This window comes from Enhydra lutris, unplaced genomic scaffold, assembly GCF_002288905.1.
Source record: "Enhydra lutris kenyoni isolate GAN:26980312 unplaced genomic scaffold, ASM228890v2 scaffoldscaffold72, whole genome shotgun sequence".
In the NCBI taxonomy this organism is placed as follows: Eukaryota; Metazoa; Chordata; class Mammalia; order Carnivora; family Mustelidae; genus Enhydra; species Enhydra lutris.
The window spans coordinates 5,821,834-5,849,676 of record NW_019154156.1 but is presented as its reverse complement, the minus strand read 5'-3'; the positions used below and the strand labels follow the sequence as shown (position 1 = coordinate 5,849,676).

Sequence of the window (27,843 nt, the reverse complement as noted above, 5' to 3'; positions counted from 1 at the left end):
AACTCATTTTGAGTAAAGTATTATACTGATAGCAAATACTATACTGATAGTATTATACTGATATTAGGTGCCTGCGAGACACCCAAGAAAATGACAAACCAATATCTTATGAATAAAGATACAAAATGCTAAACAAAATATTAACAAACTGATTGATGCAACACATAAAAAATTATACACCATGACCAAGTGAGATTATCTCAGGAATGCAAAACAGATTTAATATCCAAAAATCAAGTAGAATTATAAGGAAAAAATTATCATTTCAAAAGACACAAATAGCACTGGGCAAAATTCTACAACCTTCCATGATTAAAAAATGTTTTTCAACAAACTGGAAATAGAAAGTAATTTCTTCAACCTAATGAAGATCATCTATTTACATATATTGTAACAAGATACTTAAATGGTTAATAACTGAATGTTGTCTCCCTAAGATCATGTATGCTGTTGCAGCTCTTATTCAAATTTTATTGGAGGTCTTTCCAGGACAATCAGGCAAGGAAAAAAAATAAAAGGCACCCAGACTGGAAAGAGGTGCAGGTGGCAAGTGGCATGATCTTATATATAGAAAATCCTAATAAATCTATTAAAAAACTATTAGAACTAATGAACATATATATCAGAACAAATAAACAAAATCAATCCTGTTATTACTAATCATATTATTATATGCTAGCATTGAAAAATCTGAACATGAAATTAATAGGAACAATTCATTTTATAATATCATTAAAAAGAATACAGTGAAAACTACAATAGATGATAAAATAAATGGCAAGATATTTCATAATTATGTATCAGAAAACTTAATACTATTAAAATGGCAATACTTCCCAAACTGGTCTACATATTCAATGCAAATACAAATCAAATCCCACTAGGATGTTTTTCAAAATTCATGCACTGATACTAAAACTCATATGAAAATGTAAGTGACTTAGAAAAGCCAAAAAAAACTGGAACAACAACAAAGTTGGACAATATACATTTCCCAAAATCAAAAACTTACTACAAAGCTACAGTAATAAAAAGTGTGGTAATAGCATTGAGACAGACATATAGTTCAATGAAAAGGAATTAAGAGTTTACAGATAAATCCCCATAGAGACAGTTAATTTTTAACAAAGGTCCCAACACAATTCAATGAGGAAAGGACAATCTTTTCAACAAATGATGTTGGAAACAACTGCATATGCACATTAAAAAAAAGAAAGAAAGAAAGAAAAGAAAGAAGAGTTCCATCCCTTCTTCATATCACATACAATAATTAACTCAAAATGGATCAAGGACTTAAATGCCAATTAAACACACTAGGATGGCTAATTTTTTTTTTTTTTTAATGGAAAATAACAAGTGTTGGTATGGATGGAGAGAAACTAGAACCCTCGGTCACTGCTGGATGGAATATAAAATAGTGCAGCCAGAAACATTCTGGTAGTTCCTCAAAATGTTAAGCACAGATAGCCATACAACCGAGTAATTCCAACCCTAGGTATATACCAAGGAGAATTGAAAATATATACCACATAGTGTTATTTACAATAGTCGAGAAATGAACACAATCCAAATGACCATTAATGATGAAAGTATAAATAAAATGTGGTATACCCATACAATGGAATATTACTGGACAATAAAAAAGGAATGAAATACTAACACATGCAACAATGTGCATGAACATCGAAAATATTATGCTAAGTGAAAGTCAATCAAAAAGATCACAAACTGTATGATTCTATTTATACAAAATGTCCAGAAGATGCAAATCTATAGTGACATAATGTAGATTAATGGTTACCAAGGGCTAGAAAACAGGTGGTTGGGCAAGGAGTGAAGAATGACTGTTAAAGGATATAAGGTTTCATGCAGGGTGTTGAAAATGCTCTGAAATTACATTGTGGTGATGACTGTAGAATTCTGTGAATATACTAAAAACTAGAGAATTATAAACTTTAAATTGGTAAGTTCTGTAATATGTGAATTATATCTCAATAAAGATGTTCAAAACAAAAATTATAAAATATTAAAATATCACTAGCTTACTCAAAATCAAAATACATGATTAGTAAACTTTCCTCTGTGGTGATAATTACTGATTACTTCAGGCTCTTAGAAATCACAGTAACAAATGGAGAAAAAGCCTTTTCTATTACATTTTAAACTTATTACGGTTTTTGAAATACAAATGTAAAGTAGCTCCAAATTATTTTGATAGTTTATAATTTTGCAACCAAACTCTAAATAAAGAAATCTCAAGTTTTACCATGGAATAGATTGTAGAAGTAAATAAATCGGTGATACTACCAAATTAAAAAAAAGAAAAAAAATCACACCATTGCTGGTGTTAGCCTTTTACCAGTTCAAGTTAAGTTTATGTCTGTCACTCTACCTTGTTTACAATATAATTTTCTTGTTTATCTTTTTTTTTAAGATTTTATTTACTTATTTGAGAGAGAGAGCACAAGCAGGGAAGCAGCAGAGAGAGAGGGAGAAGCAGGCTCCCTGCTGAGCAGGGAGCATGACTTGGGGCTTGATCCCAGTACCCTGATGTCATGACCTGAGCTGAAGGCAGACACTTAACCCACTGAGCCACCCAGGCATCCCTACAATATAATTTTCTTCAATTTTCCTTTACATACATTAAGAACCACATTGAACAATGTTACATATTTTTTAATTTAACAGGTATAATTTAGAAAACTTAAAAAAAGAAAGTCTATTGCATTTATCCACAATCTTGTCCTTTCCTTTGTTCTTTCCTAATGTTCCAAAATTCCTTCCTTTATTAATTTCCTTTGGTTTGGACAACTTCCTTAGCCATTCTCTTAGAGTAGGTTTGCTATGACAAATCCTCTTACTTTTCCTTTATCTGAGAACATTTTAATTTCTTCCCTTCATTGCAGAAACATATATTCATTGGATATAAAAATCTGAGTAGACACTTATTTTCACTCAGTGTTGTTCCATTTCCTTCTGGCCTCCCTGGTTTCTGATGAAAAATCCAATGTAAATCTAATTGATTTCCTATAGGTAAAATGCCATCTTTCTCCACTGCTTTCAAGATTTTTTTTTTCTTTGTCTTTAGTTTTCAGATGTTTGACTATAATGTGGGTAGCAGGCAGGGTCCCTAGAGAAATAGAACCAAAGGATGTGTATATAGAGAGAAAGACTGACTTTAAGAAATTGGCTCCCAGAGGGGCGCCTGGGTGGCTCAGTGGGTTAAAGCCTCTGCCTTCGGCTCAGGTCATGATCCCAGGGTCCTGGGATCGAGCCCCGCATTGGGCTCTCTGCTCAGTGGGGAGCCTGCTTCCTCCTCTCTCTCTGCCTGTCTCTCTACCTACTTGTGATCTCTATCTGTCAAGTGAATAAATAAAAAAATCTTTAAAAAAAAAAAAAAAGAAAGAAATTGGCTCCCAGAAAAGTGAACACTGGCAAATTTAATTGTCTGCAGGGTAGAATGGCAGATTGGAGATCCAGAGAAGAGCCAAAGCTGCAGTTCAAGTCTAAAAGGCTGTCTGCTAGCAAACATACCTTATCGATGAGGGAAAAGGTCCTTTGTTCTATTAAAACCTTCTAACAGTTGGGTGAGAATCACCCACATCATGGAGGGCAATCTGCTTTACTCAAGGTCCACAAATACAAATGTCAGTTGATCTTATGTGGAACCAATCCTAACAAAAATATCCAGAATAACGTTTGACCAATATCGGGGCATCATGGCCTAACCAACTTAACACATAAAATTAAGAATCACAATGGGTCTTAATGGTTTTTATTTGTTTTGATTTTGATGTTATTATTTTGGCTAATCCTGTTTAAGAGTTCACTCAGCTTCTTGAATATGTAGTTTTATTTCTTTAGCCAAATTTGGGAAATTTTCAGCTAGTATTTCTTTGAATATATTTTCAGCTCTATCCTCTTTCTCCTCCTTTTCCAGGATTCTGATGACACGAATTTTAGATCTTTTGTTATAATCACACAGGTATCCCTAAATCCTTGCTCATTTGTTTTGAGTCTGTTTTCTCTCTACTGTTCAAACTGGGTGACTTATATTTGCTATTCTCAAGTTCATTGGTTATTTCCCATTTTTCCATTATGACATTGAGCCCATATACTGAAATTTTTTTTGTATTGTATTTTTAAGTTCTAAAATTTTCATTTGGTTCTTTCTATATATAATCTATTTCTTTGCTGAAGACTTTCTATTCTTTTGCTGAGACTTTCTATTTTTTTATTTGTCTCAAGCATATACATAATTGCTTGTTAAAACATTTTTATGATGGACACTTAAAATCCTTGTTAGATAATTTTAACATTGGTGTCGCCTCAGTGTTAGCTTCTGTTCATTATCTTGTTTTCACTTAAGATGAGATATTCTTGTTTCTTTGTATGGGTACTGATTTTCAATTGAAATTTGGGTATTTTAAATCTTGCTTTAGACAGACTTCCTCTGATAAGACTAAGTCCAACAGGGCAAGAGGGGAACAGCCAGGTACTAAATCCAGGTTCCTGACTCATTCTCCACTGACACTCAGGTTAGGGGAAACAAGAATCTCCTCATTATTGCTGGACATGGTTGGGAGTTCAGCACACAAAGCCTTCAATGACTTCACTCTGGCTGACAGAAGCAGGGCTGCCACCTTATTGTTCCCCAAATAACCTTCACTGACACATTAGAGGGCTGACCTTATTACCAGTGGGCAATAATGAAAGCCTTGACTTTCCTTAAACATCTGTTGATACCTTGATAGTACAGAAAGTGGCTCACTACCATCAGGGTAGGGGAGAAGTCTAGGCTTCCTACATGGCCTACCCTGACACTTGGGAGGAGAGGATTTATTGTCCAGTGGGACTGAAAGTCAGCCTTCTCTGAAGCCTCCCTATGGAGAAGAGGAAAGCTATCTCACCGTAGCCTAGGGAAGGTGAAAGTCTACGACCCTTAACCAGCTTTTATTGGCTGGGCTGGAGGGTGGTGCCACATTTTGTTCTAGGTGTTTGGTGGGAGTAGAATGGTTATTATCTAAGAGTCTTGCTACCTGGAGGCTTTCCTGGTCTTTTGGACAGAGACAGCAGCCTTTTCTTAGAATTTGTTATCAGTGCCTATTTGGTACTTCTGGGTTGTTCACTTCTCCAGAACCTAATCAGCCAAATTAAGGAAGAAGAAAATCTAGGGACCCAGCATCATGTAGTTACCTGGATCCCAAAGTCTCTAGGCAGTATGCCTTCTGTCTTTCAGGATTTTATGTCTGTTCTATACATAATGTCCAAGGATTTTTTTTTTTTTTTTTTTTTTTTTTTTTTTAGCTGTATAGCAGGAAAACTAACGGGGGGTGGAGGGGTGAGCGGGATCTACTTCACCTTCACCATTCTGGAAGGAAAGATTAATGCAAAAATAATACATCTTCCTGCCTATTAATTTTTAGGCTTTTATCATTCTTACCTTACTTCATTTGTATTTTTCACTATCTTTTCTAATGAATTTTTTTTTTCATATTCCTCAACTCAGCTTGGAGGGGGCAAAATAACTTAGAACATCTAGTGCAGGATAACCAACCACAAGAATATAAGATCCTTAAAAGCCAGGAATGGTAGTTAAAAGGTACAGATTTCTCTAGTCCAGTTGCATATTTGAGCAAATGCCTGCACGGGAAGGAGGGGTTAAGTCAAAGCATCAAGAGAAACTATGGTTTTCAGTGACTTACTACCTACATATGATCTGTGCGTATGCACGGGTGGATGTGTAATATATATTCCATTGGACCAAAGATCTATCTTCCTCAGTGCTATATCCACAAGAGTCTCTGGCATAATGAAGGAAGTCAATGTTTCTTGAATTAAGGAAAGAGTAAATCAAAGAGAATGTTCATACAACTTCTGTTAGCAATAGTAATTAGAAGTTGTATTTTCATTTGTTTTTGAGTTATCTAATGATTCATAAATCATCCATCAAAATATTTATATACTTTAGCAAAAGGAAGTTTTAAAAGATATCAACAAAAAGTAAGTTACTGTCTAAAAAAGAGACACATAATACAGTAATTATCACACGACCATCTCAAGTTTGAAATTCAAATCGAAAAAAAATACATTGTTTCTTTTTCTGTTCCATAGTGGGTCACAAATCAATACTTAAATTATAAAGACATATAACCTACAGGAAAACAATGCCTCTTTTTCCTACCTGAATCACTTTATTTTTTCCTATCTTACTTTGAAGTGGATTCTCCATATGTTTTCAGAACACACCAACTAAAAATGGTATATAATTACAAGATGGGATCGGGAGGGAGACAAACCATAAGTGACTCTTAATCTCACAAAACAAACTGAGGTTGATGGGGGGAGGGGGGTTGGGAGAGGGGGGTGGGGTTATGGACATTGGGGAGGGTATGTGCTATGGTGAGTGCTATGAAGTGTGTAAACCTGGCGATTCACAGACCTGTACCCCTGGAGATAAAAATATATTATATGTTTATAAAAAATAAAATTAAAAAAAACAAAAACTGTAGAAAAAGTTGAAAACCAAAAAAAAAAAAGGATCAGATCCTATTCCTTCTCACAGTAATATAACATCATTATACAAAAATATGAAGATCATCAATAAATCAATATGGAATGCTATATGAAATGTCTTTATACAAAGTCCCCTGCTACAAAACTTTATCTAGTTTATATTAACTGACAATAAGTATATGACAAATTAAATATAACTTTGTAGCCTACTTGACTTGATTCCTAATCCTGTTAAGCAAATCATGATACCTAATGCTTGAAACTTTTTTTTCATTTTTTAAATTTTTTTTATTTATTTTTTTTTTATTTTCAGCATAACAGTATTCCTTGTATTTGCACCACACCCAGTGCTCCATGCAATCCATGCCCTCTCTAATACCCACCACCTGGTTCCCCCAACCTCCCACCCCCCGCCACTTCAAACCCCGCAGATTGTTTTTCAGAGTCCATAGTCTCTCATGGTTCACCTCCCCTTCCAATTTCCCCCAACTCCCTTCTCCTCTCTAACTCCCCTTGTCCTCCATGCTATTTGTTAAGCTCCACAAATAAGTGAAACCATATGATAATTGACTCTCTCTGCTTGACTTATTTCACTCAGCAAATCTCTTCCAGTCCCGTCCAAGTTGCTACAAAAGTTGGGGATCCATCCTTTCTGATGGAGGCATAATACTCCATAGTGTATATGGACCACATCTTCCTTATCCATTCGTCCATTGAAGGGCATCTTGGTTCTTTCCACAGTTTGGCGACCGTGGCCATTGCTGCTATAAACATTGGGGTACAGATGGCCCTTCTTTTCACTACATCTGTATCTTTGGGGTAAATACCCAGTAGTGCAATTACAGGGTCATAGGGAAGCTCTATTTTTAATTTCTTGAGGAATCTCCACACTGTTCTCGAAAGTGGCTGCACCAACTTGCATTCCCACCAACAGTGTAAGAGGGTTCCCCTTTCTCCACATCCCCTCCAACACATGTTGTTTCCTGTCTTGCTAATTTTGGCCATTCTAACTGGTGTAAGGTGATATCTCAATGTGGTTTTAATCTGAATCTCCCTGATGGCTAGTGATGATGAACATTTTTTCATGTGTCTGATAGCCATTTGTATATGTCTTCATTGGAGAAGTGTCTGTTCATATCTTCTGCCCATTTTTTGATATGATTATCTGTTTTGTGTGTGTTGAGTTTGAGGAGTTCTTTATAGATCCTGGATATCAACCTTTTGTCTGTACTGTCATTTGCAAATATCTTCTCCCATTCCATGGGCTGCCTCTTTGTTTTCTTGACTGTTTCCTTTGCTGTGCAGAAGCTTTTGATTTTGATGAAATCCCAAAAGTTTATTTTCGCTTTTGTTTCCTTTGCCTTTGGAGACATATCTTAAAAGAAGTCGCTGTGGCTGATATCGAAGAGATTACTGCCTATGTTCTCCTCTAGGATTCTGATGGATTCCTGTCTCATGTTGAGGTCTTTTATCCATTTTGAGTTTATCTTTGTGTACGGTGTAAGAGAATGGTCGAGTTTCATTCTTCTACATATAGCCGCCCAGTTTTCCCAGCACCATTTATTGAAGAGACTGTCTTCTTTCCACTGTGTATTTTTTCCCGTTTTGTCGAAGATTATTTGACCATAGAGTTGAGGTAAAGGATCTGTACTCGAGGAACTACAGAACACTCATGAAAGAAACTGAAGAAGACACAAAAAGATGGAAGACCATTCCATGCTCTTGGATCAGAAGAATAATCATTGTTAAAATGTCTATACTGCCTAGAGCAATCTATACTTTTAATGCCATTCCAATCAAAATTCCACCGGTATTTTTCAAAGAGCTGGAGCAAATAATCCAGAAATTTGTATGGAACCAGAAGAGACCCCGAATCGCTAAGGAAATGTTGAAAAACAAAAATAAAACTGGGGGCATCACGTTACCTGATTTCAAGCTTTACTACAAAGCTGTGATCACAAGACAGCATGGTACTGGCATAAAAATAGACACATAGACCAGTGGAACAGAATAGAGAGCCCAGATAATGCTTGAAACTTTAAATCCTCTCCAAATGGACATCAAATAATGATACCAGACAAAAAAGAGGTGAAATGAGTAGCTCTCAACCAAGTTTCTCCAAATTACAATTTGTAAAATGTATTGGCAAAATTCTCACTTATGCTTTTAACCTCATTAGTTGTCAGTATCAAAAGCAATACACAATAAACATGTTTTCAGCAAATGAAATATGTGGAGGTAGAATCAAAAAATAATTTAAAATATCAAACATGGAGCTGTCCAGAAAAACACAAGTTCAAACACAATGTAAAGGCTTTTAAAACATTTGAGAATTCATAAATAAAAATAAGTAAAATACAAATTCACCCAAGAATATATCATTTAATTCACCAGGAGAATTATATAAATTCCAGTTTTCTAATTCTTCCCACCCTTAGCTTAGGGATGGGGAAAGATGATAGTTCAAAATAGATCCTATACTTTTAGCCAATTCAATAACTGTTAAGCTGATTTACATTAGTAGAGCTAAAAATTCACAATATTATAAAAAGAGCCAATAATCACAGCTGCAAAAAGCTGACATTTTTTAATGACCATCCTGACAATGGCACGGGTTTCTATATTGGGTGTGGTCATAAAAATGACCTTTTATGTCCCAACACATATCTACCACACTATTTACCCTGGGTTTAAAAAAAAAGAAGTACTTTTAGTTAAATGAATTCTGGATACACTTCTTTTTCTACTTTTATCCAAATCACTTGTCATAAGAAGCTTTTTGACACTATATTACTAGCTAACTAAAATGATATTAATTTCCACCAAGTCCAAGGATGAAGTTTAATCAACAGAAAATTTCTGTATTTTGGGATGCCTGGGTGGCTCACAGTGGGTTAAGTGGCTACATTCGACTCAGGTCATGATCCCAGACTCCTGGGATCAAGCCCTGTTTCGGGGACCCTGCTCAGCAGGGAGTCTGCTTCTCTCTTTTCTGCTCCCCTGCTTGTGTTCTCTCTCTGTCAAATAAATAAATAAAATCTTAAAAAAAAAAAAAATTCTGTATTCTACATGTGGTAGAAGGATTTTTTTTAAAAAACTTTTACTGTAGTAATGAATAACCAAAAACAAACTAAATGCTTACCTATACCGGTACAGTTAAACCAATTATGGTATGTGTATACATATATATATATATGTATGTATATACATACATATACATCCTGTGGAATACTATAGAACAAAAAGTAAGCTCATATGTACTGATACTAAAATACAAATCATATTGAATAAATACAGAAAGAAATAAAAGAATGGATTGAGTGGAATTACATTTCCTGTAAAAACAAATCAAAAAATTATATAATACAGTATTAGCATAGGTACATATGCAAAAATGGAGAAAATCCTCTAGAAGGCTCACATCAAACTGCTAATAGTGGTTACCTCTGGGGAGAATTGTTTGAATGTAATGTCAGCAAGAATGTATTCCTCTATTTTTTGTGGGGGGAAAAAAAATGACCTACCATGAAATTTAGGGGGAAAAGGACTTTTTTTTTTTAGCATGAAAATAAAATCTTTATTTTCAGTTATTACCCACCAATAAGAGAAAGTTAGGTTCACAATATTGGCTCTTGACACAATGTGAACTAAAAAGCAAAATTACATCCATGAGATACAACTAATGGACAAAAATGAACTTTTTGAAGTTCAGACTATCTTGAAAACTTGCAACATGCCAGTCCTCAGTTTGCTTTAAATGATTAAGCTTATGCATAGAATCAAAGAATAATGCTCTGTGTATCTCTGATATTGACATTTATCATGATTTCCATAACAATATTCATACAAATTTTTTCTCTTAATCCCCTTTACCCACAATATTTATCAGATGCATGTATCGTGCCTTTTTTCATCTAAAAGAGGTAGAAACACAGTATAAATGCAAGCTAATCTAGTAATTAATTCTATAGAATTTTGTTCTTGAACTTCTTTAGCTGTTGATTCTATATGCTGGATGCTGTTCTGCACTGGAGAAGTGCAGAACAGCATTCAGCATTACCTTTGTAATCTACTAAGTAAGCTTTCAACAAGCACTTATTGGTCAATTGAAAAGAATTCTATACTAAAATAAGACTACAGTCATTCTATAATTGCACATGTTTGCATATGCCAATGTGTATAAGCTTTTTACCTAAAGTATGCCACAGTTTAAAAGACAGAGAAAGCAGACTCCCAAACCTCTACCTTATATTCATCCACAATAATGCTGAGAGCTTCATGACCAGCTTTCCTCATGTCTTCCAATTCTTGTTTGTGTTTTTCCTGAAAAACAAAAACAAAAAAACGAAATCATGGTTTCTTCTTTTGTTTACAAAATAAAACCATTGACTCTTGCATCCGTGAATGATTGAGTGGTTTGTGGCATACTGATGCAGCTAAAAACAATGAGAAAAAATAAAGTTCTCTTTAAAACCATTAGGGAGGACTGAAGCAATGAAAAACGACAGGAAAACAATAACTGCAAGAGGAAAATCATACTGAGAGGTGAGATAACACAGAGCAATGGTGTTATCTCTTGGGGCTTATGGCAATTCTGCACCTGGATCAAGAGCCAGGAGGGACTGTTTTAATTCAATAAGTTCAGGCCTCTACATATTTTTTATTAGTTCTCCAGTAATATACACATACCAATAGTTTAATACATAACCAAGTTGGAGAACTGCTGGATTAAGGTGACCAATCCCCCATTCTATCTTCTTAGCAAAGGAATAGATGAACTCTATTTGGAGAATGTTAACATTCTACAGAGCCATTCAAATTTTTCAAACACTCTGTACAGTTTTCAATACAAAAGTACCAAAGCTGACAACAGATGAGATCAAAGACACAGAAAACAGAAAAGACAAAAGGAATAGGCCCATGAATGATTTAGATATTAATTATCAAAAAGTTTAAAATATGTTACGATTCAGGGGCACAGTTGGTTAAGCATCTGACTTTTGGTTTCAACTCAGGTCATGATCTCAGTGTCATGAGATCCAGCCCCAGGTCAGGCTCCGCACTCAGTGCTGAGTCAGCTTGGGATTCTCTCTCCGTTTCCCTCTCCCTCTGCCCCCCTGCTCATGTCCTCTCTCTTTCTAAAATAAGTAAATAAATCTTTAAAAAATGCATGATTCATATGTTAAAGAAGTAGAGAAGAAATGAAGAAAACGGATAGGATACAGATTTTCATCAGAGAACTGGAATTCACGAGATAGAAATTTTACAGCTGAGAAATACACGCTATTAATAACTCAACAGATGATGTAAACAGTAGATGAACACAGCAGGAAGCAGGATTAGAGAACTAAAAGATAGTGGGGGGTAAAAGAGATTAGAGTGAGAAGAGGAATAAAACTATGGGAAATATAAAAAACAAATCTAAAATGACAAATGGGACAGAGTAAAAAGATTAAATAGACATGCAACAAAAGAATCATTTAAAAAATAATCCAAAATAAGACAAAAAATGAAATGTAGCAAGATGATAAATAAAATAATGGAGAAAAATGAAAATTTATATCATACATGAATTAGGACATTACATGAACCTACAGCTATTTCTCAAAAAAAAAAAAAAAAAAAACCATTAAGATATAAATACATCCAAAAACTAAATTTTAGATAAAATTAAAAAACTCCTAAGAAAAAGCACAACTTACCAAAGTGTTTAAAAGATGAAATAAAAAAATCTTAATAGTCTTTGTGTAAGAAAAATTGAATTTATTAATTAAAAAACAAACAACAACAAAAAACCACAAGAAAAACTCTGATCAAGGAATTTCTAAGCCTAGATGACTTAACAGGTGATTTTAATAAATTTAAGAAAGAAATAAGAGAAATCTTACACAAACTCTTCCAGAGAATAGGAAATGAGGGAATATTTCCCCACATATTTTATTAGGACAGCATATCCCTTATACTTAACTCTGCAGAGATATTTAAAAGAATAAAAAATTATGAACCACTCTTTTATAAGTATAGAAACAAATTCTAAACAAAGTATGAGCTAATTGAGTCTAACAATATATAAGTAGAATAACCTCTCAATCAAGGATTTACTTTAGGAATATCAGCTTGGGAAAAGGGCTATACATTGTTTCAGGCTTAAATCACAAAAAACCTTCCACACAATCTTCCACGAGCTCCTTTTCTTCCCCTACTTGCTTGCTGGATGCCAATGCCCAAGATGACAACAAAAGCCAGGTTCTGCAGAGGACACACTCTGCCAGCTTGAAATCCTGAATGATCGCAAAGAATAACTGCATCATCACCTCAATGGACTTTGGGAGAAAATTAAACCTCAACTATATTTAGGATAAAAGATAATATCAATAATTTTTTGTCCATTTACTGATTCCACTTGCTCATTTATCATCTCTCCTTAGTTATAGTACCTTACTGATTTAACAGGTTCTATTTCATTATTAACATCTAATTTCCCTTCCTGGGATATCCCTTTATATACTTTAGTGTGCCTAAATCACTATTTCCCCAAATTGCCACAATATTAAAAAAAAAATCACCAAGGGTACGTGTTATAAATATGGATTTTTGTTGGTGTAATTATCAATCTATGGCTCATGGCAGCAATGCTTCTGGAGTCACTTTTCCATTTCTATGAGAGTTGTTTCCGTAAAAATTAAATAACATAACAGTCCAGTTACCTGGTTATTCAAGTTATGTACTCTATTGCACTAAAAACAAGGGAACAAAGAAGGGCATCACTATCAACGCATAATTTTGGATCTCCCATTCATGTCAGGTTATCTCACAAAAAACTTGAGACTTTCATAAAAGAACCTATGGAGGGCAAAAAGCATCAATCCATGTGCTAAGTACTAACATAGTTTTTCTCTTACTTTTCAAGATTAAAAAACATGTAAATAGAAATAGATATTCTGACATCTCCTTTCCACATCATAGTGGATCATCTCACACAGTTCTTGGAATGAATATGTTTGTTTCACTTTCAGGCCAGTGATACATAAGCAGCTCACATAAAATAGGCAAATATGGTCAAACTGTGGACATTAACAACATACTTTAACATATTAAACCTCAGACAAACCCAGAAGGAAATACCTTGAACTTTACTAAAACCAGCATTTCCCAAACTTAATTAATCAAATACTAATTTACATTTTTTCTCTCTTGACAATACCTATTATTAACTAATCTCTTCAGTTTAGAATTGAGAAAAATTGAGAACCAAAAAGGTCAAAAAGCTATTTAGAATTAATTAGTCTGAGAAAAACAAATTAACCTAGATCCATTAAGTAAAACTCAGAATGTATTCTACTTTTATCTAATTACAAATTAGAGATGAATATGAATCATTGCAATGATCAAGTTTGATAATTCAGTAACTATAGTCCTGAACAAGGACATAAATCAAAAAAGTATTGGTGTGCTATTAAAAAAGCACAGAGTACAATGTACTAAGCAATGAACATAAAAGGCATTTTCTTAGAGACATTTCGTAAGTAATCCAAATGCTCTATGACACATTTTAACTGACAATGAACATTCTATAAATGGCTGTATCTTCTAGAGAGAAGGAATATTAATTCAGTGCTTTGCATAGTATCTGAGAACATATCAGCTATCAGCAAATATGTTGGATTACGCTGAAATTCTCAGTACTGAAATAATGGATTTCTATAATCATTCTAGATATTTGTTATCTAGATATCTAGATATCTAGATAAATTTAAAGATGAATTTTGACTGTTATATTTAATATGTACTTCATAAATTTTTAAAAATGATATAGTCAGTAATATTCATTATAATTCAAGGTAGAAAATGTAGACTCTCCAAGTACTACAAAATTTATAGTCGCCAATCACCTAAAATTCTCCCTGATGCTATTATTTAATATCAAATTTTCTCAGTAAGCATTATATTTAATTTACACTGTTACTATGTGCCAGACTGCTAGGCTTTGGGGATAAAGTGATAATTAAAATATAGTAGTTATCTTCAGTGTGATAACATACAAGATTGAGTAACCAGTGTTACATTAATCCAAAGCCAGATAAAGAAAATATAAGAAAAGTACAAAACAATGAGCCCTATAAATATAGATGTAATACCCTTTAATAAAATAGCAACAAACAGAATCCAACAGCATTTTAAAAGGATTATGCACTAAGGATGAAGTGGAATTTATCTCAGGAATGCCAAGGTGGTTCAAAACACATACATCAATCTATTTAATACACCATTTTAAAACAAAAAAGGAAAATAATAAACCCACATGACCATCTCAGTATGGAGGAAAACAATAAGATCAAACATACTTTCTTGATAAAAAAAATACTCAACAGGGGTACCTGGGTGGCTCAGTCAGTTAAGCGTCTGCCTTCGGCTCAGGTCATGATTCCAGAGCCCTGAGATCAAGCCCCACCTTGGGCTCCCTACTCAGTGGGAAGCCTACTTCTCCCTCTCTTACTCCCCCTGCTTGTCTTCCCTCTTTCGCTTTGTCTCTCTCCATCAAATAAATAAAAATCTTTTAAAAAAATACTCAATAAACTAAAAATAGAAGGCAACAACTTCAACCTGAGAAGGGGCATCTGTGCTAACATCATACTATTGGCAAGAGACTAAAACTTTAACATCAACAACAGGACAAGAATGTACACCCCGGACACTTAACATTGTACTGAAGGTCTAGCAAAGGCATTAGGCAAGAAAAATAAACAAAAGGCATCTTAAGAAATTACTAGATTACAAATGAGGAAGTGAAACTATCCCTATTTGCAGATGTGATTTTATATATACTGGAAATACTTATTAGATCCAATAAGCAATACACTATTAGATCTAATAAACAAGTTCAGCAAAGTTATAAGATAACAAGGTCAACACACAAAAATCATGTTTATTTTTAGACACTTATAGTGAACAATCCAAACATGAAATCAGGAAAAAAATTCCACTTAACAATAGAATGAAAAAAAAATACTTAGGAATAAATTTTACCACATAAATATTAAAAAATCAAGAAATATTTTAAAAAATCAAGAAAAAAATTCCACTTACAATAGAATGAAAAAAAAATACTTAGGAATAAATTCTACCAAAGAAATATAAAACTTTTACACTAAAAATTGTATAAAAATTATAGAATCTTAATAAATGGAAAGATATCCTGTGTTACTAGAATGGAAGATTTAATGTGTTAAGTGTGACTAATCCCTAAACTTATCTATAGATTCAGTATAATCTCTATTGAGATTTTAGTGGCTGTATTTTGCAGAAAGAGACAAGCTGATCCCAAAAGTCACATAGAATTGCAAGGGATGGGGCAACTGGGTAGCTCAGTTGGTTAAGCATCCAACTCTTGATCTCAGCCCAGGTCTTGATTGCAGGGTCCTGAGTTCAAGTTCAAGTCCCACATTGGGCTCCATGCCTACCCCATACCTTATGGGAAAAAAATAAGAGGCACAAGAACTGCAAGGGATTATGAACAGCTAAAACAATTTTGAAAAAGATGATCAAAGTTACAGGATTGACATTTTCTAATTACAAAATTTAGCACAAAGCTGCAGTGACCAAACATTGTGGTACTGGCATAAAGACAGAGGCTGATTTCAGTGGAAAATAGAAATGAGAGTTCCAAAATTAGCCTTTACATCCATAATCAATTGATTTTTTACAAAGTGACAAGACAATTCAATAGCAAAGAAATAATCTTATCAACAAATGACGGTGGGGCAACTGAATCCACATACAAAAGAATAAATCTGGAACCCCACCTTGCATGATATATAAAAATTAACTAAAAATGGAATACCTAAATATAAATGCTAAAATTATCAAGCTCTTAAAGGAAAAATAGATGCATATCTTTGTAATATTGGATTAGGCAACAGTTTCTGAAAATATGATATATGACAGAAGCACAAGAAAGTAAGAAAAAAAAAGTGAATTAGATTTCACCAAAACTTAAAACTTCTGTGAATCAAAGGACACGAATAAGAAGGTAAAAAGGCAACACACTCAATATTTGCAAATAATATATTTGATAAAGGCCTAGTATCCAGAATATATGTAATAAGTAAGTCTCATAACTCAGCAACAAAAAGATAAGTCAAATTTTAAGATGGGCAATGAACTTAAATATTTCTCCAAAGACACAGATGCCCAACATCATTAGCTATTATGGAGATTCAAGTTGAAATTACTCACATCCACTAGGATAACTATAATAGAAAGAAAAGAAAATTAAGTGTTAGCAAGGAGGTGAAGAAATTGAAACCATCACATATGGCTGGTAGGGATGTAAAATGGTACATCCATTTTGCAAAACAGTATGGCAGTTCCTCAAAACATTAAATAAAGAGTTACCAAATGTCCCAGAAATTGCACTCCTATCTATATACCCAAAGGCATAGATAAAATGTACATTCACATGAAAAACTGTACATAAATGTTCACAATCAACATAATTAATAATAGCCAAAAAGTAGAAACAATGCAAACATCATGTAATGAGCTGGATAAACTATAGCATTATCCATACAATGGAATATTATTCATCCACAAAAGGAATGAAGTACTGACACTTAAGACAAACATGGCTAAAACTCAAAAACATTATGCTGTATGGAAATATCCAAACACAAAAGGCTATATATTGCATGATTCCATTTTATATGAAATGTCTAAAACAGGCAAATGCAGAGGCAGAGAGTGGATTAGCAGTTGCCAGATGCTGGAGGAGAGGGAGATGAGGAGTAACTGCTTAATGCATATGGGGTTTCTTCTTGAGGTGAGAAAAAAATGACTGGCATTGGATAGGTATTAGTGACTGTTCAACAATATTGTGAATATACTAAAAACCACTAGATTACATACTTTAAAATGGTTTCAATGGTGAATTTTATACTATGTGAATTTTATCTCAATACAAAAAAAATTGCAAGAAAAAATAGTATGTTTATGTCATTTCAATTTCTAAGCTGAAGGGTGTTTTATTTCTTCTTTCATTTTGAATTCATTTCTAACTTGGTTTCTTTTCTATCAGAGAATCATGGTTTATTATTTTTTCACTTAGAATTCATTGAAGTGTCTGGAAGATTCCTCATAAAAGAACCATGAGAATAACATTCTCTGAGTTTTTGAATGCAGAGAACTATGTGCAGCTTTTAAAACTGAAAGTCAGAAACACCTGGGCAGCTCAGTCAGTTAAGGGTGTGCCGCAGGCTCAGGTCATGATCCCAGAGTCCTGGGATCGAGTCCCACATTAGGCTCCTTGCTCAGCTGGGAGCCTGCTTCTCCCTGTTCCTGACACTCCCCCTGCTTGTGTGTGTGCTCGCTCGCACTCCCTGACAAATAAATAAACAAAATCTTTGAAATTGAAAATCAGTGGTATATAAATCCTGAATTCACATCTTTTCCTTCAGCATCTTAATTGTGTTACGTTATTCTTTGGCATAAAGTGTGTTTTCTAAAAGTCTGACGTGGATTTAATCTTCTTTACCTTTTATCTTGGTTGCCTATAATTTATTTCTGAAATTGGGTCACTTTTGAGAGTGAAAGGGGTTACCATTTATAATCACAATAGGGAAATAGGCATAAATATAGACTGTCCTGGGCAAACTAACTAGCAAAGTGATTATATTTACAGAGTTCTGCAATATTTTGAAAGTTACTTTCTTTGAAGCCACTAGAATATATCCCTAATGGACTGTTTGGCGTCTGTTTTCCCAGATATACATATATACTTAAACAAGATCCTACCCTTCTTTTATTTTCTGAAAGTTTGATGAATTTTGTTTTTTCATATAGTTGTTTCATCTCTATAGTATTGTCAAGAACTCTATTCATACATACACTGGGTCAGTTTTGCTTATTTCCTATAATTATTCCTTTCTCTCAAATCCTTTCTTCATGTATTTGATGTTTTTCATTTTTCTTTCTGCCATCCTTTATTTTTCATTCTTTATACAGCACTACGTTCTGTCTGCTCTTCTTTTGAGCTTAGCCCTCATTTAGGGAGTTTTTTCTTTTATTTTACTTCTAATTCTTTTTTGTGTCTGTCAGCCCCCTCTTCTTATTTAACTGTGATCTTTTCTCATTTCTGAACCATTATATTTCTGATTTATGCTAGTCTTCAAAATGTTTCTATCTTTGTACACAGTTCCACCACAATCCTCTTCTCCTACCCATGTTCCAAGCTACTTTCAGGAAGTAAGTAAGTAATTCCTTACTCCTGAGTAAGGAATGAGGTGGACCTGAACAACCTCCCTGGGTTTACAATTCTAGGGTTTCCTCTTCTACTGTTATTGTAAGGTAATGAAGTGTGTGTGTGTGTGTGTGTGTGTGTGTGTGTGTGTGTGTGTGTAAGTAACCAAGGGAGCCACTCCTCCAGTACGTTCTGATTCCAGCTTTCTCTGAGCCCCTTCTCTACCAGTACATTCTTCTTCCTTCAATGCATTGTGCTGTTCCTTATGATTTCCCTATCATGCATCTCTGTACTTTAAGAAGGGTACTTTCACTAGGTATTTATTTCTAAGAGAAATGAGGGCTCAGAGCATTCTGCCAGTTTCAGCTGCTGGACTCTGATATGTCTTCCAAGTCCTCTCTCTGTTGGCAATTGTTCTAGCAATTGTTGGCAGCAATCTAAGTCTGGATCACTAAGTGCTCAGGACCACCTGAAGTCCCCTATGTCCCCCGCCATTACTCCAGCACAGATGTGATTGACACATATATCTCACTGTTGTCAATAGTTCTGCTCTATCGGCTTGTGCTCTAGAGTTCATTTAAATAACTGTCATCTACTTTTTTGTTATTGAATATAGTGTTTATGACTTCTTTTCTTTTAACTATCTTAGTATAATTTTGTAAGAAAATCTGAAAAGATTCCAAAACTCTGCAGCCTCTGCTTCGGCCATCATCATGCCAAATCCACCCTTTCCTTCTTGGAATATTTTGTTTACATAGTTCTCTTCCTATCTGTTCCTTCTCAGTCTGTTCTGTTGGCTCCTTCTCACTGTCCCAACTTTGGGATGTGGAAGTTTCCTGGGAATCAGATCTCTTTTACTTCTTCAACCTCTCTCTAATTAACCCTATTACCTTAAATATTTATCTATGTACAACTCCTTAATTTATATCTCTAATCTTGCCATGGCTGATCCCCAGATTTATATAACTAGTTACCTATTAAGGTTTTTATATGGATAACTGAAAGGATTCTCAAGTTCAACTTGGGAGGGAGAAATTTTACTTCCGTTGAATATACGTATCTCAAATGGTACCTCATATATAATGTCAGCTCGAAAAATAAGGGCTGAATAAAGAAGACAGAGAGTGGACAGGATTTGAAGGCCAAATATAATTGGAAAGTGAAAAAGGTGTTTCATTCTTCATCAAAGACAGAGAGTTATTTAACATCATAATAAGTATATTAAGAAAGTATTTAAAACCTGGTCTTCAAAAAGGAGGTTATTAATAGGTTGACATACATATCTACTGAGTGATCGAATGAGATTATAATCAACATTATTTTCTGATACAAGCTCAGCTTATAAATTAGCAAATATTTTTGGACATTTTTTTAATCTATTAAATGAAAGAGTTGGGTTTAATCATCTTCTAAAATACCCTTCCAATTTTCTTCATGCTATTCTGTGATATGGTAGGCTGAAACTAGATCAACCAACCTCCCTTTGCTTACTTCAGGGCTACTGACCGTAATCATACAACCACACTAAACACACAAGGCTGTCCAGTTACCAAAAGAAAACACAAGAATAACCAGATAGTCCTACATGGCCCGAAAGTTTTATTTCAAGAATACAGAGCCAAAAATTTACAACCTATCTCCAAAAAAGTCAAAACCAAATTTGACCACAATGATAACTTTCTTTCAAAATGTCAAACCCAAAACCATCATTAGAAAGGGAAGATTCAGGAAAATGCCTTCACCTTAAATAAAATTACAGACTTTTTCATTAAACAAGAAGAGACTTGAAAGGTAAGCTATTCCATTGTATTCATTTTGTAAATGAGGAAACTGAGGTGTAGAGAGGTCAGGAAGTCTGGTCAAGGTCACTGAGTTCAGTAAGGGTGGGGTGAAGCCTGAATCAGATCTGCTGACAGCCAGCCCCACGTTTACAGAAAAATGTCCCATCAAAGACTGAACTCACTTGAGTATATTCCCAACTCTTCATCAACAGATTTGTTTTCTATACAAAACTCAATAATGCATAGACTCGTATGTTTTAAGTTATGCCTTCTGAGGAAAGTAAGACACTAACTGGTCACTCTTAGTAAAACCTGACATAGTCATTCATCAATTTATTACTGCCAACCAGAAATTTTGGTCTGACAAAAAGATGTGAAGTCAGATGCTTTGCAAAGGTTATCAGAAGTCCATTCCAACAACTGTCCACTGCCCATAATCACTCCAGTACTAACTCCTTGACAAAATTATTAAATCCTCATGGGTCTAATACCCTTAACATTCCTGGACATGACTAGTATTGAAAAATTATTTGTTGAATACATACATATTATAAATAGGAACCACACAATAGAATTAGTTCAACAAATAGAGGTAACTCACAAAAAGGGAAATTAGCAATTTTTAAAAGTAATCATCATTGGTATACTGATAACAAAACTCAATGCAGATATCTGAATCAAGATTTATACAATTTTTTAAAGACTAAGCTTATGACACAAACTGATAAACATTTCTCAATTCGCATTATATTATTGTTGGCCATTAACAAACCAAGTAGAACCCATATTAATCACAACTAGCAAATCAATCCATGCATAGTAACAGTATCCTGTGCCAGGTTGATGGTTAAAAGCCAGTATTTGATTGATGTACCTGGAATAAAGTACAAGGAAGGAAGGAAGGGAGGGAGGGAGGGAAGGAGGGAGGGAGAGAAAGGGAGGGAATGAACTTCAAAGATCAATTAACCACGATATTCCACCTATTAGAAAGCAGTTGCTTCTCATCTTCTAAATTCTTTGGCCAAAAGCAAGTCTATAATTAGACTGAACATGTCTGATTGAGAAAGGTTTCCAATATAGGCTTTACCACTTTCTCTGAAGCCACAAGATTACATCCCTTTCACAACAACTAATCAACTATATTGGATAAGGCAGCCATAAACACTTCCAGATATTCCAAAAGGAAATTTACGGGGCAAGAAATCAAAATAAAGATAATGGGTTAACAACCAACCAATGCATTGAAAGGGTTTTGACTGAGAATGGTATCACTCACCCCCCACTACCAACACACCAAAATCTTTAGACTCCCAACACCCCAAAGTGGCCTAACTGTAAATGTCAGAGAAGCACAAATAAGAACAGATTATCCTATAAGCATCGACCTTGTCAAAACAGAACAAAAATAACAAAACACCACCTCTCCATATCTCACTAATCCCACATTTGTCAGATGCAAAGAGCCTAGCTAGTTTCTAAAAGAAAAATGGTTTCACCAGCATGACGTAGCATTGTGTGACAGTAAGTCTTTCCCATTGAATAAATGTCTAATCTCTTATCGCCTCATTCCATCTCATTTCTTCGCCCCTCTATACAATAAGTAACAAATAAAACATGACAAAATCCTTCAAAATCATACCAAGTCAGTCTCACAGACTAATTCAAATATGTAACTAAATATAAAATAGGAGAAAAAAAAAACACAATCTTGTAAGACTCAATCTACAGGTATAAAGTAATATTACATGTGGAAATAGAGCACTTTTGCCAGAGCAAACAGTACCCAGTACTAAAACAGACCTTGGCTAAAGAGATCCAAAATTTTTCAAAGAATTAATTTTCATCTCTGGCCTTAGCCATTAATGGCTACCTTAACACACTGCATGGATTTCATCAGCTCTGCTGAATCCTCTCAGTCAAAATTCTGGAAGTTTCCTAACAAACAGTGATGAAGGTATGCAAAGAGTCCCACACTTTATTCATACTAGCCTAGATGTAATTGACTTTTCTATATGCTAACTTAGGAAACCATAGTTAATAATGTTACACGCATGTCTAAACCAAAACTTCAAGGAAAGGAATTAGTAGTAAACAAATGAGGAATAAACAAGCAGGTGACACATAATTCATCACACTAAAGTGAAAACCATGACTCAAGTGAAATTCATAAATTCATAAAGGGGATGATATGTTTACAGCACTGCCATTATTATTATCATTATCATTTCCCCATTAGCACAACATCTCCTCTACCAACTATAATCTTTTAAAGAATAAGGGCCAAATTCTGCACAGCCTGAGAATACGGCCTCCTGAATAAATCTGGCTAAATTCCTGGATAATTTGTTGATTGGACTGGCCCTGTTCTAACTGCTACTTCAATGTCACCTTATTATTTGCTTCAGTAGGAAAGGCATAAACTCCACTCTGCACCAGATTTAAAAGAAATTACTATTTCTCATCAACTGTGTTAAAGTCTTCAAAGGCAAAGAGCTTTGAAAAGCAGATGATCAAAACTAACTCAAGCCAAGCAGAGAGAAGAAGATGGGACATAGAATGGAGGGGGAAAAAAGATAAAGGAAAAGAGGAAGGAAGAAAGGATGGAGAAGGGGGCAGGTAGACAAGCACATAGTTTGCAGTCATAAAATGGGCTGCACCTACTTGTACCAGGTACAACACAGGTACTTTAAGGTTCCTTACTTTGTAAGTACTAAAGAAAAATTTTTAGCCAGCTGAGTTAAAGAAAAGACTTATGCCTTATATATACAATAAATTTATAAACATCACACTCATCGATAAGGATGTGAACCTCTCTAAAATCCTTTTAATTTCCTTATGATTTCTTCCAATTTAAGGCTACTCTCCAAAGTCTGACTGTATTTTAATTCTGGTAAAAGAAAGGGCCCTTCTAGTAACATAGCTTCTCAAATATTTAATAGTTTCATCAAGAAAAGAAAAACAGGGGCACCTGGGTGGCTCAGTGGGTTAAGCTTCTGCCTTTGGCTCGGGTCATGGTCTCAGGGTCCTGGGATCAAGTCCCACATCAGGCTCTCTGCTCAGCGGGGAGCCTGCTTCCTCCTCTCTCTCTGCCTGCCTCTCTGTCTACTTGTGATCTCTGTCAAATAAATAAATAAAATCTTAAAAAAAAAAAAAAGAAAGAAAGAAAGAAAAGAAAAACAGCTTAGCAAGAAACATCATTTTATATGTTTTGGTCATTTGTCTTTATATTCTGACTTTATATGTTTATTGTCCAAAGTATTAAAATCTGCCATCACATTTTTAAATATCCTGAAATTCATCTTTGGTGCTTATGGTTGGTTGAAGATTATGTTCAAGTCCTAATCCCTGATATCTGTGAACGTAGTATTTTTTGGAAATAGCGTCTTCACAAAGATTTATTAGGCATCACAAGATCAGATCATCTCCGATTTTAGAGTGAGCCCTAAGTAGTAAGATTAGTTTCCTTGTAAGAGAAAGGAGAGCAAGGTTTGAGACCCAGGGATACATCAGAGAAGGCTATGGGAGGACGTGGCAGAAAACAAGCCAAAGGTCAGCAGTGCCAGCAGAAGCAAGAAGAGGCAGAGGAAGATTCTCCCCCAGCACCTCTGGAGGAAGCACAGCCCTGAGAGAATAAATCTCTGCTGTTTGTGGAACTTTGTTACAGCTGCTTTAGGAAACTAATTTTTGGTGCCAAGAATAGGGATCTACTCAAGCAAATACTAAAAATCTGGAAGTAGCTTAGGAATTGGATAGTGGATAGAGGCGGGAAGAATTTTACAGTACAACGTAAGAACCACCTAACTTGTTTTGAGGAGGTAGCTGGTAGAAATATGGATGTGAACCGTGATACTGGTAAGGGCTCAGGAGGAAGTGAGGAGTAGGGTAGAAAAAATTACCAGTTTAGAAAACACAGATCATCATAAACAGCATCTTGGTAGAAATATGAATGCTAAAGACGCTTCCAGTGATGTCTCAGAAGAAAATGAGATACGTCGTACCGGAAACTACAAGATAGGTGATCTTTGTTATAAAGTGATAGAAAACTTGACTGCATGGTGTTTTATTATTGGGTGGAAAGTAAAACTTCCATATTTAACTGAGGAGATTTCTACACAAAGTGTTGAAGGTGTTGCCTGGTTTCTGCTTGCTGCACATGGTGAAGCACAAGAGGAAAGAGATTAATTGAGAAAGGATATGTTAAGCAAAAAGGAAGCAACACTTGATAATTTGGAAGGTTCTCAGCCTACCCAAACTACAAACGATGCTAGAATTAGAAAATCCACACATATGAAACTGCTCTAAATGAAGGTCAACGGTGTGACTGGACAATGTTTGCTCAAGAGATTACATATGTGAGTCATGAACCCAATCAAACACCTGCACAGAAGCCAGAAAAAGAAACAGGATTGTGCAGAAAGATCTGTGGGGAACCCACTTGTCTAATGGCAATAATCCCCTCAACTTACACAGAAGATCCATGAGGTTTTTAAGAATGTTTTACCAGCAGAATAACAGCAAGCCTAGACTGAGATCACCCCTACACAATTACAGTAGAAGAATAAAGGACAATTCTCTGGAGAGGGCAATACAGAAAGTATCTAAACTAGGAACACCAGGAACACATGAGGGCAAAACCACCACTAAAAAGAGGAGAATTAGTGAAAGTTCACATATTAAGTATTAAGCCCCCAAATCTTCCCCTATGTCATTGGATTATCCTCACAGGGTAGGAGACTAAATGGGTCTTCTATACAAACTGTAATAAAATCTATAAGAAAAGATAGGATCAACTATATAATTTGTGGACCCCAGCATGAAATATAAATTTAGAACACTTGTTCAAAAATTAAGAACTTCAAGATGGCAATAGGCATATTGCTAAACTAAGCATGGTACCCCCTGAAAGCAAATGGGCCCTGTGCAAATGCACAAGTTGCAGCTCCTGAAGCCGGCCCTGCTTAAAAACACTGACAATGGAAAAGTGGTGACAGTCAACAGCCTTGTCAGAAAACCCTAGTGAAGCCTTCTCTACAAGCCCATTCAGCAGCACAGAACTTCCAGCCAACCTTTTGTACCCCACTCTTGAGATAGCTATGGATCAGTCATTTAAAGAGAGACTCTTTAAAAAGGTCAGAACACAGCAACAGAAAAGAAAAAAAAAAATCTTGGAAGAAATGTTATATAAGAGTAAAAAAAATAGTAACATTAACATTCTCAAATAAGATACAGCATCTATAAAACAAGTACCAAATGCTATTAAAAGAAAAATAAGAAGACTCAAGGAACAAATAAAAGAACTTTGGGAATTCAAAACACAATAACATGTATAAAAACATCAGCAGAAGACTTGGGAAATAAAGAGGAAAAAAATAAAGGAAGGGAAATACAATAAGAAAATCCAGTAGATCCAGGATCCAAATAATAGGTGTTACAGAGAAGAGATAATAGATATTGTTACCCAAATAACAGAGAAGTTATCAAAAGTAAAACAAGGAATTCCCCAGATCTAAACATTATAAACCAAGGGATGGCTAGAGTTCTTCCACAATGGACAAATGTGGGCTAGGAACTTTATCTCTAGCACTAGTGCATACCTCCAGGAAAAACACGACTAGAAAAAAATCAAAAGAAAAAAACAACAAAACCACAACTAGGTCGCCCACACAGCTTAATATTTACAATATTGGTTTGAAGAAAGTAAGGAAATTTCCAAAGGGAAAAACTTTTTTTTTTTAAAAACCCAATTTTTATATGAGAAGCATTCTTTTTTTTCTTTTAAAGATTTTATTTATCTCTCAGAGAGAAAGAAAGCACAGCAGGGGGAGCAGCAGGCAGAGGGAGAAGCAGACTCCCCGCTGAGCAAAGAGCCCAATGTGGGACTTGATCCCAGAACACTGGGATCATGACCTGAGCTGAAGGCAGATGCTTAACCTACTGAGTCACCCAGGTGTCCCAATGGGAAGCATTCCTAAAAGTCAAACTTGTCTCAAAGACAAAGGTCATTATATAGGATTTTCAATCCAAATGGTAAGTCCTGGTGTGGCACCAAATAAAAATAAATAGTTATTAGGCAATTAGTAGAAATAGAGACCTGAAAATGTGCCAGTAGAGTGCCAAGATAGTTCATACTCCCTGCTCCCTAGAGAAGCTAGCATAAAACACCTGCAAAAGATGGAATTCTCAATTAAGGACCAGGAATTCAATTACTTGAGATCAAACATTTATGAGTTCACAATAAAAATTAATAGAACAATTACATGAAAATATTTATAATGAGTAAGAATACACACACAAAAAAACAATATTCACTTAAAGATAAACAAGAAGTTGATCAAGAATGGACAATCAGGATGCCTGGGTGGCTCAGTGGGTTAAGCCTCTGCCTTCGGCTCAGGTCATGATCTCAGGGTCCTGGGATCAAGCCTTGCATTGGGCTCTCTGCTCCACAGGGAGCCTGCTTCCCCCTCTCTCTCTCTGCCTGCTGCTCTGCCTACTTGTGATCTCTCTCTCTCTCTCTCTATCAAATAAATAAATAAAATCTTTAAAAAAAATAAACTCTATAAAAAAATTAAAATAAATAAAAAGAAGGGACAATCAATTATGTGATTTAAGTATCAATGGACATTTACATAAACATTATACTGTAAACACTGAATACTGATATATCAAATTTATGATATAACTATATTGAAAGAATGAAGAGAATCTAAGTATATATTGGCCACAGAATTTACAACATTTAAAAAACCACGAAGTAGCAATGTTTCAAGAGTGTTATTTAGAAATATGGGCATAAATGCTAATTTGACACATTGAAGTGGTTGCTGTTGGTGGGGGAGGGGGGAGCAGAAAAGTGGCAGGAGCAGAGAAAACAACCTATAAATGTTGCTTTCATCATAAGATGTTTAGAATTACAGGACTCTTTAAACTAGATTTATAATTTTAATAAGACTTTTTAGGATGGAAGCATTACCTATGTTAGAGCTCATACTCTGTAACAGCTGTGGAAGGTAAATGAATAAACAGCCATAAACCCTAGACTTTCCGTCTTGAGTAACAATGTCTAAATGCACAAAGGTACACGTACAAGGAGACTGAAATAAAATGTCAGAAACCACTTAAATGTTTACGATGGGAACTTGTTACATAAATGATAGTACATCTATTCAATAGAGTATTAAGAAACTCTTACTATGCTGATATGAAATAATCTAAATTATGTTCCTAAGTGAAAGAAGACACAATACCTTTTTTCCTTTGAAAGTATGGGAGGAAATTAACATCAGCATACACCACTACAAAGGGAATATC

General features: G+C 34.9%; 1 protein-coding gene across 6 annotated transcripts in view; it reads right to left on the bottom strand.

Moving 5' to 3' along the window:
* LOC111159953 (coiled-coil domain containing 91) overlaps positions 1 to 27,843 on the bottom strand; it is a 267,794-nt gene that overhangs the window by 157,904 nt on the left and 82,047 nt on the right. For 5 of the 6 annotated variants that reach the window (XM_022522669.1, XM_022522673.1, XM_022522670.1 and 2 more), the window contains one exon: positions 10,762 to 10,839. The exons of the other annotated variant lie outside the window; for it this stretch is intronic. In XM_022522669.1, coding sequence (XP_022378377.1) covers positions 10,762 to 10,839 — 78 coding nt within the window. The remainder of the gene's footprint in view (positions 1 to 10,761; positions 10,840 to 27,843) is intronic. 6 annotated transcript variants of the gene reach the window in all.